The sequence below is a fragment of the Vitis riparia genome, chromosome 18, assembly GCF_004353265.1.
Source record: "Vitis riparia cultivar Riparia Gloire de Montpellier isolate 1030 chromosome 18, EGFV_Vit.rip_1.0, whole genome shotgun sequence".
Lineage (NCBI taxonomy): Eukaryota > Viridiplantae > Streptophyta > Magnoliopsida > Vitales > Vitaceae > Vitis > Vitis riparia.
The window spans coordinates 9,828,110-9,840,142 of record NC_048448.1 but is presented as its reverse complement, the minus strand read 5'-3'; the positions used below and the strand labels follow the sequence as shown (position 1 = coordinate 9,840,142).

Below are 12,033 nucleotides of genomic sequence, written 5' to 3'. Positions count from 1 at the left end.
TTCTATTTCTAAACAGATATTTCGACGTTATCAAAATGCATTTCGTTTTTTGGCCTCTCATTCTTCTGTTGTGTGTACCACCTTCTCTGTTGAAGGCACTCTCATCCGGTCATGCTCTATAATGCACCCCCTCTGCATTCGACCTCAATCTACAAAAACCTTTTGTCTCCCGGACCCCAAAGCTCTTATTGGCAACTCTAGAAGGAGTCTCAATCTGGGCCTTCTCTGAAATGTCAATGCCACTGGATCAACTGCAACAGCCGCCGCCATCATTATCTTACACTCGTTACTCAAGGCATGGATCAGTTGGTCCCGTCATCGCTGTTCTCGCTGTCATCGCAATCTTAGGTACTCTCGCTGCTATAGTCGGACGACTCTGCTCAGGAAGGAGAATCATGGGCCATGGCCAATACGATATTGAAAGTTGGTTGGAGGAAAAATGCTCATCTTGCATTGATGGAAGAGTCAATCCACCACCACTGCCCAGTGCTGACATATCCGCTGGCTCCGTTCCACTATCAATTCCAATCCATACCCAAGAAGAAACTAAGCCGGACGAGCCATCTTCTCAAAACCCACGTCCAAAAGGTGGTTCTTGAAATGGGGTTTTCCATGATACAGTGATATCTTCTGCTTCGGTCCTGTTTCCTTTCTCATCTTTTTGCCAGGGTACGTGTCGTGAGCGCGGGCCGCATTTGAAGAATGGATTTTCCATTGATGAAAAGTGACTGAAATGTTGAACTATTTTTGCATTTTTCTTTTCATCGCCTCTGTTACATTCCCATATTGTGGGACTTGGAAGAACTATTTTCAACGAATTTTCTCTCTTTAAATATTTTCATGACTTATGGAGATAGGCGGGGGTGGTCTGCAATGCAGGGCTATAATTATTTTATTTTATTTTTCTCCAAATTTGTTAATATTTTGCTTGGGTCAATAGTTGTGCTAATATATTCATATAACTGATATACCTTTTGGACTAAAGGGTAACAGCGAACACCTCAATCACAAGCTAAAGCTAAAGCTACTTTCAGATAAGTAGTAGTACTAGAATGTAATATAAAAAAACTGAGAACAAAATTTTGTAGGATTTTAACCTTTGATTTTTGTCTCTTTAAGTGTTTGAAGTTCAAGCAGCAAGTAAAGATGTGTTCTTTAACTTGTTTTATTTTTCCTGTTTTCTCTCGTTTCTTTATTGATTCAGCAATTAATTCACAATTTTCTTTAAAGGGTTACGAGGATTGGTAGGAGGTCGCTATGAAAATTGTGTGATTTTGCGAATTATGGGGTCAGGTTGAAATTCAATTCTTAATTGGTATGCAGAGAGCATTGAAAAGGGGCTTCTGTTAGGCTTTTGGACCACAACTTGGTGTCTTCGGGCATCATCATAACTGAAAATACCAACCTGTCTTCTAAATTTCAACACAGTGAGCACTTACTCCCACGACCATGAGTGGAAATATGCTGCAGGGCCGCTGGAGTATTTAAAAGATTGAAGACGCTCTTTTAAGAAGGATGCTACCCCAGAAGTTGAAGAAAAATTGTGGCCAACAGCGGTCGCCGCCGTTGAAACTTCAAGTGGGTAATCAAATGTCTGGGAAAGCATCATGTGGGCATTTGTTCCCTTTGTTTTTTTACGCCACAGTGCCACACAATTGAGTACCACTAGTACTTGAGCATCACACATCCACACTGTACCCTATTCAGACATTTATTTGTAAAGATTGTAGCTTCAGTTACTGCCTTTTTAGGGTTTAGGCTATGTGGGATCTACCATATGCAGTGGCCATCACCTCACTCCCACTGCCCACTGCACTAACACCTGATACAAACAGCGATCATTTGATATCGCATCTCCCTCCCGTCCTTGCCAGTTGCAATAATAAAAACACCCACTCTCTGTTTCACAGGGCAGCATTTAAATGACTCTTTATTGCCAGTTGATATCACATTTCCTTCCCACTTTAGTTAGAGATAACAAGAACAAGTAAATCAATAGATCAAATTGTCAAATGTGATATATTGTGATTGATTCTGTCTTTTAATATCATAACAATGACCAAAAAATATTATCCTAAGTTAAAACATATAGAAGAGAATCCCACCGATCCTGTTAAAAACCTCCACATCATCCAAAGAACAGATAGCAGGGAAGATGATATCCTCGTCATCCTCAGAGACACAGGAAACAGCTACATATAGTGTCAAGAATCAAGATAGACAGAACAAGGGTTCTTGGAACTTCCAAACAATACAACAAAATGCAAACTATTCATTCAAAAACCACGTCTTTTGAATAAGGGAGTGTCGTACCACCTGTTTTCAAGAAAGCTGCAACAAAAAAGTTAACATAACAGCACAATTATAATCTCAAGGTAAGGTATCACGCCCGTAACATAGCCAGCTGAGATGGCCAAAAGAGCGGTTATAAGACTCCCAAACCTAATCGGGTCTCACATTAGTTGGGCCTTCCCTATGGCTTATGTTGCACCTTCCTTTACACGTCAACTTATGATGCACAAATTTTATTAAATGACCGAGTATTTTCTACAACTGTCTTTTCATGAATAACTGGCCATTCATAGAATTGCAATCCCACTTTTTTTTTTCTTTTTTTTTTTGGGTTAATTTCATTTAGCCCATTTACATAGAATTGTAACAAGTTTTTTTTTTTTTTTCATATGCAAATAGTTGTTAGATAAATAAAATTTAAAAAATAATGATATATAAATGATAATATATATATATATATATATATATATATATATATATATATATATATATATATATATATATATATATATATGTTTTTTTAAAATCAACACAAAATAGTACAAACCAATAAATAAATGAATGATCACAAATCATATGACTTGTTCAAATAATACAACTGATAAATAAATTAGTAAAAAATTCTATGAATTATTTAGATTTTAAAAAAAATAACCAAGGGATGAATAAAACCCTCAACCAACCTAATACAAAATTGAAAATTCCAACCTTTTTTATTTTTATTTTATTCCTAGACCATAAAAACCACCACCTCGCACTATGCGAGATGACCTCTCTGCCAATTTTTTATTTTTAATCTTGAATTTAATTTTAAATATCATTACAATTTTATTATTATTATTTTAAATTATTCTCAAAGTTTTCAGTTACTGTGTGATGGGAGTAGAAGCGCAACTAACATATATGAAGGGTGACTCAGTAATCGTCCATAAACATGTCTTACATTCATTTTCCAAACTAATTATTATCTGGATCCGAAGTTGAAAACTGGTGTTCGATTTTCTGGGGGCGCTTCATTTTGAGAAGATGAGAGACACCGGCAATAACATGTAGGCGGCTGTTTGGAATGCCCGTCTTTGCTACTGCTCTCCCATATTTGTCCAACAGCACAAAGCAAGGAACATACCTTATGTCATAATGGAGGAGCTGCATTTTAAAAGTGATCAAAAGCATAAATCAGCAGGTGAATTATTAATCAAGAAATCGCATCCCCTGCATCACAAGGCCATCTTTACAGAGAAAGCTAAACAAATGAACATTTAAAAGAATGAAAGAACATCATCATCGTATTGTAGTTCCACCTAATACCGAGTAAAATTTAGAGTGTGTTTAGAAGTGTTTCTTAGAAGATTAGAAGTGTTTCCCAATGCTTTGAAGCACTAATTTTACAAATTAGGCATTGGCAAAGTTCTCCCTCCAAGTGGTTTTTTTACCAGCACTTGGTTAGTGCTTCCAAAAATCAGGTTTCTTTTTGTTATGTGTCATCACCAAAAACACTTCCAAACATTTTTTTGGTTTATATTTAAATATTTATTTGATTCTCTGTATAAATATTTCTGATAGAAGTACTATCCACAGAAGCACCATATGCTGTTCAATGCCTAAATTTGGCCCTAAAGGACCATATCTATCTATATCTATATATATATATATGAAAGAAGGCAAACTTTAAAAAAGGCCATCAAGAATCACTTCAATGCCCAGTACAGTTACCCCTTCCAAATGTTGCCCCTGGCTGTACATGAAATAAGTGAGCCTCCACTAACAATGCAACTAGTAATCACTGAGTGCTGATATGGAAATCTATCAGTCCATTTATTCTACAAGCATTTGAAGCCAAAAGACTTCACTCTCTATAAAGGAACCATGACATAAAAATAAAAATAAAAATAAAAAAGCAATGATAAATAGTCTTCTTTTTTAAAAAAAAAAAAAACCACTGTGAATCTCCCATCACCCATCTCCTGTTCTTAAGTTAATACTTTTATCAAAAAAGATTGAAGAAATTCATTTTATGACATCCTAAAATCAAAGTGTCAAGAAAATTATGCATAGGCCCACAGCAAAGCTTTGAAAAACTTCAGAGGCTTTCTTCAAATCCTATATTAAAAATGTTAAAAAATATTCTATTTCCAAGGGAACATTCAAACTTTTCATTATAGAATGCAGCTTTCATTCTCAACTCAACACAACCAAAACTTTAACCCCCACAATTGAAGGTAAGCCACACAAACCCTTCACACTTGACTCTAGCATGAGCTTAACAGAATCCACAGTAACATAGTTGACCAGTGTGTAATGCCTAAGAATGTTAAACACTATCATGAGGTAAACAGTACTAACAGATATGACACTGAAACACATGGATAATAGAAGATATGATCTCTTCGCTATCCTCACTCCATCTATATATATTGTTCCCTGCCTTTTTTTTAGTTTCCTTTTGCTTAAGTTCCTTATCTTGGATCACTAACAACATGGTTTTCTACAGGATGCTAAATGAAAGAGTAGCTTAAATGTAGCCCTTACTTTTCATTCTAAATTCAGTAATACTGGACTCTGCATAAAAACTACTCAAAGACAATCCATGACTAACCATTGAAAACTTGTTAAAAATGTAGTCTGCATAACCTGTCAAAACATACTAACAAGAAAGGTGCAAACAAGTCTATGTAATCAGAATATTTATGCTCCTATTCATGTGTTGTCTCTAAAAATACTCTAATTCCATATTCAGTTAATTATATATATGCCACGTGTAATGTTTCTGATTGAGAATTGATAACAAAAATATTCACATGTTTTTCATAGACTGAGTTTTGTATTTGCTTCTAGACGGATTTGTCTTTAGAAGACACTGAGATTCGTGTCTCCACCAAGATGAATCTCATACAAAAGTCTCAAGCTCAAATAACTCGCATTATATGATGTACGAGTTTTCCCTAGCCACTTTACTTGCCCCCTTTTTCTTACCTGTAAACGTGGTAGTTGAGGAGTTTTCAAGAAGGAAAAATATTTTATCTTTACGTGTTTTATTTTTGTAAGGTCACTTGAGCCCTAGTGGGTGCATTGTCGCATGATACCACGTGGCTAAGGGAATATGACTAATTATTTTTTACATCCTTCTTATGTTTCTAAGAACTTGGGCCTTCATTTTGGGGACTTGCTTTTATTTATTTATTATTTTTATAATTGGGACAGATCAATTTTTAGTATATTATTAAGTTTTTCAAATGTTGTGACTAGAACCTCTTCTATCATAGATTTATCATTATATAGTATTACTCCTTATCAGATTTTTTATCATTTAATGATGGGGTTCATCTTTTTGAAGGACTTAAGAGTTTAGCTTGTGTTCATTTCAAAACAAACCTACATAACGCTCATGCTCATGCTAACACGAATTGCCTTCTCCATGGCCCATGACACTTAGAGATCAATCCTAAAGTTCACATTCTTAAAGCCTTGAACTAAAGACTAATCTCTGTATACACTGTTTGGACAACCTATAATCTCCATATACATCCATCTATCCTCATACTGTATAAAATCTCAATTGCTAGTGATAGGTAGACGAGACAACTTTCATCCTATGAATCCATGCTTGTCCTAATATGACATTTTATGAAAACAGATTGTCTATGATGTTGAACAGTACTAACATGGTCGATGGTCCCACCGAGATGGTTGGGATGACTTCTCCCAACTTTTTGGTGATTATGATCAAGACCATGGACACAAGACTAATGAATGCAGAAACCTACAATATTAACAATACGAATCTCATCTGATCATAATTGTCATTCATGACAAGCCAATAAATTCCTTGCGTTGCTCAGGTCCACCCTCATTGGTTGAAGCCACATGAACTCTTCCACTCCTTGCATCAATGGTAAAAGTCGGGAATACGACATAATAAGGGGGGGTTAGAGGTCACATTCGATTGGATCTTAGTTCCTTTCCAAGGTGCTTCTTATGGTTCCAACTAGAGGACTCATTGTCAGGTGCCAATATCTACCACTTCCTTGAATGTGCCATCTCTTGCTTGGTGCTGGTCTCCCCCTTGTGTTAATCCAACCATGCGTTGAGAGGCTGTGGGGAGATCATCCTCTAATATCGCATACCTATTGGCCCTTTAGAACAATTCATCTACAGAGTTAACCGGATATACTAAATTGAAGAAAGGTAGTGGGTGGCAAAAGTTTACTAATAGTTGTATGAATGAACATATTGAGTGATGGCAAGCGATGGAACCATGACAAAGTCGGTCCCTACAAGCTAGACTAGAATGCTTTGCATAATAAAGCATCATTACCACTTTCAAGTGTCATTACATGTCTAAAGTGCATGCGGTGGTCGAAGGGGATCCCCTCCCATTGTACATATTGAATTTGAGCGTCAAAAAATGTCATGGACCTTCTTGTCTCAGAATTTGAGAAGTAAATTGTGTCATCCTTATTTGGTTACTTACATAGGGTTTTGTTATACAACGTGTATTCAGTTACTTAAAATATTCTCACATTTTTCATAGACCATTATATTTTCTTGTAGACGAGATTCATCTTTAGAAGACACCGAGACTTGTGTCTCCAAGAAGACAAATCTCATACCAAAGTCTTAAGCTCAAATAGCTCACATTATCTGATATATGAGTTTTCCATGGCCCTTTCATCATACACACATAAAATGATTATATCAAGAAAAAAAAAAGGTCAGACTCAATTCTTAAATTTTCAAATTTCAGAAATTGGAATGAAGAAATCAGGATTCAGTACCTCAGGCAGCCATTTATCATTCTCAGCATCCACCATTACAATGGTAAGCCAATCAGAATTCTTACTCTCTACTTCTAAGACAAAGCCCAATAATGAATTGCAAAGCCTGCACTTGGGGGAGTAGAACTCAATCACCGTAGCCGCTTTCCTACTTGCTAGAGCTGAGGCCAGGGCTCTTTGCTCCGCCTCTCCTTGTTCTTCGGGAGTCAAAATCTTTTTCCCCATCTTTGAAATAGTCTTTTGGCTCACACCAACATCTAATTGGAAGGGTTTAAAGGTTCTAATCCAGGGATACGAGGATCTTGAAACAGAGCTATAGAGATTGAAAGCAACAGAGCCAAGATTTTGTAAAGATTTTAATAGCCAAGGAGTTTCAAAGCTGCAACCATGGGGATTTTTAGAATTTTGGTGAACATCCCACGGCCATTTTAAGCAGAACAAAGGTTGTTTCGGAGTAGAACCCATGCCCTTCTCTGATTTTCCTTTACTGGATTAGAATAAACAGCCCCGAGTCGACAATGCCCAGGACATTAACAATTTATAGGATGTGTGAAGCTCATCGAAAGCATCATCCTAGAAAGGGAAAGGCAAAAACAAACAAATAAACCAAAACAACACAATACCGGGATCAGTTCCACACACAAAGAGAAGCCCCTTGTCAAATAAAACAGGTTAGATCATCGTGAAACCAAACGAAAATCAAACCCAATGACTCAAAAAAAGAGGGTTTCCCACTTTCTCCAATGCAATTGTTATTTGATTCCAAAACACAGACAAACCCTAACTTGAATCTAAGAGTACTCTTGAGTTTGATTCTCTGGCAAGCATAAACAAGTAAAAGAAGATTGAAGAAACTCTGGCCTACGCACCCGCATATCCCTTTCTCATTCACTTCCTCGTCTTCCGCTTTGCCATCAGCCTTAGTTGCATACTTCCAAAGATGAACTGTGTAGAAACCAACTGTACCAACAAAAACGACGACGTATAGTTTCCATGTATAATGTATATATATGCATTCTTTCCAATGGAACGGTACCGTTTTGCATAAAATTAATTAAATAAAAAATCTTACATTTTATGAAAATATTAAAGAGAATTTAAAAATAAGCAAGAAAACTTATTAGAGATTTTTCAATAATTTTAGTAATTTTTTCAGGAAAGGTACTTACAAAATTTTCCAAAAAATTAATAATTTCTTTAACAAATTTTGAGATCTTTTTTAAATAACTAATTATAAAATTAATCAAAAGTAATGATGTTTTTACTTTAAAAAAAATTAAGGGTTACATTACAATTAAAATATAAGTATAAACCCGAATGGTAATATTTCCACTATAGATATTGTCTCTTTGAATATCACAATTATTTACATACAGACACGTCATTGTCATTATATTCCCCATTGCCATTCTCAAAATTATCATCATAAGCAAAAGCATCCCATTTTTTATATAGCTCCTCATAATCTTTCATGTATCGTGACAACATTCAACTATTGTAATTAACATATACCAAAGATTCTACATGATCTACATTCGTCTTCTTTCTCTTTACACTACGAATGTACGCATAGGATTGCAATACTAAACAAACTTTCATAACTAAGGATTTGTTTTAATACTATTTGTAACAACTCACTCTCAATTTAGTATGTATACAATTAGGAACGATTATTGTATAAGGATAAACTTCTAAATAATTAAGCATATATTTTTTAATATAAATACATTTTCATATATTTTTTATTTTTAAATTATATCTTTAAAAATTATTTTAAAATTCGAGTTAGTAAAATTTTTTTAATACCTCAATTATTTAAACAATAGTTATTAGTCTTAGAGATTTCTTCCATAGAAGTTATTGTTGTTAGGAATTTGAGGTTAATCCAAACTATGGTAATCACCCTAGAGGAGGGGGGAGTAAATAGGGTGATGGTCTCTTTTTCACAAATTTAAACTATACAAAAATAAGAGACAATTATATGCAAATATATAATAAACAAAATAAACACAATTGCATATAATTTAAAAGAGTTAGGGAAGAGAGAGTGCAAACACGAGAGTTTATAGTGGTTCGGTACTTCCTTGCCTATGTCTACTCTCCTCAACTTCCTAAACGAGCGAGGGTTCCACTATCTTGAAGCTTCAACCAAGCTTCCAATCTCTTTACAATTGGATTATGGTTCCAATTCACCCTCTTGGACTTTTGGCTCCAAGCACCATTTACACTTCTCAAGAGTTATCCCACTCTTGAACAACCTCTCAAGTGATACCCCTCACTTGAGAAAATTCCTCTCAAAGATTTACAAATAAAATGATCTCTCAAAAATCCTAATACAAGAACTTTAAGCTCAAATGATACAAGAGAAACTATGATTGAATGGTGCACTAAAGATATGCAAGTTTTGGAATAATGGTGCACTCAAAAATACTCTTCCAAGGCTCAAATATAATCAAGAAAGATTTGGGAAGGTTTAGCTTATGAAACAATGAAGTTTGAAGCCTTTTTATAGAAGAAAAAAGTCATACTAGCTGTTGGGGGTTCGACCGGTCGAGTTAGGAGTCGACCGGTTGACTAGCCGTTAGGAAAAGTGACCGTTGGGCCTCAATCAGACCTCAACCGGACCTCAACCGGTTAAGGTTCAACCTTGACCGGGAAGAGAAGGCCACTGGGAGAGAGAGAAAGTTTTTGGCTTCCCTCAACCGGTCCTCGACCGGACGAGCACAACCGGTTGAGCCATTTTTTTGGCTCAACACTCAACCTTTTTCAACTTAAAACCTTTTAACACAAGTTTGAAAATCATTTAATACAAGGTTTTAATTGAAAACATGAAATCATCCAATTTTTAAGATATTTAAAACAATATTACTCTTGGATGATTTTGGTGCATAAATAAATAATGAAATACATGAAAGTCTTAGTGCACCAACAACCTTACAAAGAGATCCTAAGAAGCTTTGGTCTTGAAAAACTCTTCTCTTTGAGGGGGTCTTCTTTTTCATGATTTCTCCTTGACTTGATTTGTCTTTGGATTGCCACTTTGGAAGTTGTCTTGCCTAATCACACTTGAAATATGATCATTAGTTCTAAACCTTGTTTTGTTATCATCAAAATCAAGATTAACCAAACCTTGGTTTTACAACTGTCATTTTATGTTTTTAAAAACAAACAACAAAAAAATGTATTCAAGTCACACCTTCACTGCAAATTAATAATTTTTAATTAAATATTAAAATAAAAATTTTAAATTTTCAAATTGAAAGTAAAGAAAGCACACCATTTAAAAAAATATTCCATAAAATATCAAAAGAAAAATCAATAAAAATTAATTTTATTATAAAAATCATAATAAAATAAAACAATATTACTCTTGGATGATTTTGGTGCATAAATAAATAATGAAATACATGAAAGTCTTAGTACACCAACAACCTTACAAAGAGATCCTAAGAAGCTTTGGTCTTGAAAAACTCTTCTCTTTGAGGGGGTCTTCTTTTTCATGATTTCTCATTGACTTGATTTGTCTTTGGATTGCCACTTTGGAAGTTGTCTTGCCTAATCACACTTGAAATATGATCATTAGTTCTAAACCTTGTTTTGTTATCATCAAAATCAAGATTAACCAAACCTTGGTTTTACAACTGTCATTTTATGTTTTTAAAAACAAACAACAAAAAAATGTATTCAAGTCACACCTTCACTGCAAATTAATAATTTTTAATTAAATATTAAAATAAAAATTTTAAATTTTCAAATTGAAAGTAAAGAAAGCACACCATTTAAAAAAATATTCCATAAAATATCAAAAGAAAAATCAATAAAAATTAATTTTATTAGAAAAATCATAATAAAATAACATTTTTTTTTTCATATATATAATTGATGAATAATAAGATTTCCGATTACCTTTTGAAATGCCCAAGATCCAGATTGGTTGTTTCATTAACCAAATTTCTCGCCTCAAGTTATGAATGAAACTACAAATATAAAAGTTTTAACTTTTGTTTTCATGACGAAAACATAATAACTTTGAGAGAAAAGACTTTTTGTTTCTTCAGAAGAAAAATTATTCTTTTTAATGTTTTCCGAGGAAAAAAAGAAAACGTATTTCTTCACCTTTGTTTTCAGGAAGAGAGAGAGAAAATGTATTATTTCTCTCTCTAGTTTTCCATGGAGAGAGTTCTCACAAAGAGAGTTTTCTATTAAGAGATAGAGAGAGAGAGAATTTTTTATTTTTTTTAAAAAATAGTGGCAAGATAGTTTTAAAACTCCTAGAAATTGCTCTGCTTATTTCTCCCATTAATTAGGTCGGGTTAGCTCATTTGAGCACCCAAACCCAACTCCAACAATAATAAATAGACTCTAAAAATCTATTCTCAAATTAAAATTTTATAAATTCATGAATTAATTTTAATACTGAAACACATATTTCAATCATAAATTTAAAAATACATCACAAAAATTACTAAATAAGTGTTTAACTATATAAGATTTTTTAGCAACCCCAAACATAATTAGATGGTAATTATGATCTAATTACGTACTAATTGTTAACCAATTACATCACTAATTGTCATAAAAATTTTCTTATGGTAAAAATTCTGATGTTGTGGGATATTTAAAAAGATGTTAATTACTATTTTTTCAAATTTTTAGTTTTTAAATTAAAATAAAAAGAGTATAATAATTAATTTTATAGATGTTTTTAATATATACAAATAAATAGATTTAACCATTAACAATATTAAAAAAATTAATGGAAACAAACTATTTAACACTTAAATAATATTTAATACCAATAAAAACAAATAGTATAGAGAGTGAGGTGTTTGATAAAATTTAATACTTATTACTTAATGACTTAAGTTAATTTTAAGTTAAATTATATTTAAGTTATTAACTTAAAACTTAATACTTTAAGGTTGTTTAATGAAATTGACTTAAATCATATTTTAAATCATAAAAT

At 33.4% G+C, this 12,033-nt stretch overlaps 2 protein-coding genes across 3 annotated transcripts; one reads left to right on the top strand and one right to left on the bottom strand.

Annotated features, from left to right (window-relative positions):
• The first annotated feature begins 230 nt into the window (after positions 1–230).
• On the top strand, positions 231–682 carry LOC117905391. The gene is made up of 2 exons (XM_034818321.1): positions 231–588; positions 669–682. The coding sequence occupies exons 1-2, from the start codon at positions 231–233 to the stop codon at positions 680–682; spliced, it is 372 nt and encodes a 123-aa protein (XP_034674212.1).
• Positions 683–3,169: 2,487 nt separating this feature from the next.
• LOC117905931 lies at positions 3,170–8,027 on the bottom strand. Of its 2 annotated transcripts, XM_034818815.1 has the most exons (3): positions 7,937–8,027; positions 7,068–7,640; positions 3,170–3,438 (listed from the first exon to the last, which is right to left on the bottom strand). In XM_034818815.1, exons 2-3 carry the CDS (start codon positions 7,530–7,532, stop codon positions 3,250–3,252), a joined length of 654 nt encoding a protein of 217 aa, XP_034674706.1. In that variant the 5' UTR covers positions 7,533–7,640; positions 7,937–8,027; the 3' UTR covers positions 3,170–3,249. The 2 variants fall into 2 exon arrangements, with proteins under 2 accessions (XP_034674706.1, XP_034674707.1); XM_034818816.1 differs by lacking the exon at positions 7,937–8,027 and having other exon boundaries at positions 7,068–7,928.
• Positions 8,028–12,033: the final 4,006 nt, after the last annotated feature.

Excerpts from the sequence above, each read along its gene's own strand:
- LOC117905391 (XM_034818321.1), top strand. The coding sequence starts at position 231 with ATGTCAATGCCACTGGATCAACTGCAACAGCCGCCGCCATCATTATCT.
- LOC117905931 (XM_034818815.1), bottom strand. The coding sequence starts at position 7,532 with ATGGGTTCTACTCCGAAACAACCTTTGTTCTGCTTAAAATGGCCGTGG. Across the intron at positions 3,439-7,067 it reads ATGATAAATGGCTGCCTGAG|CTCCTCCATTATGACATAAG; the intron begins GTACTGAATCCT and ends TTTAAAATGCAG.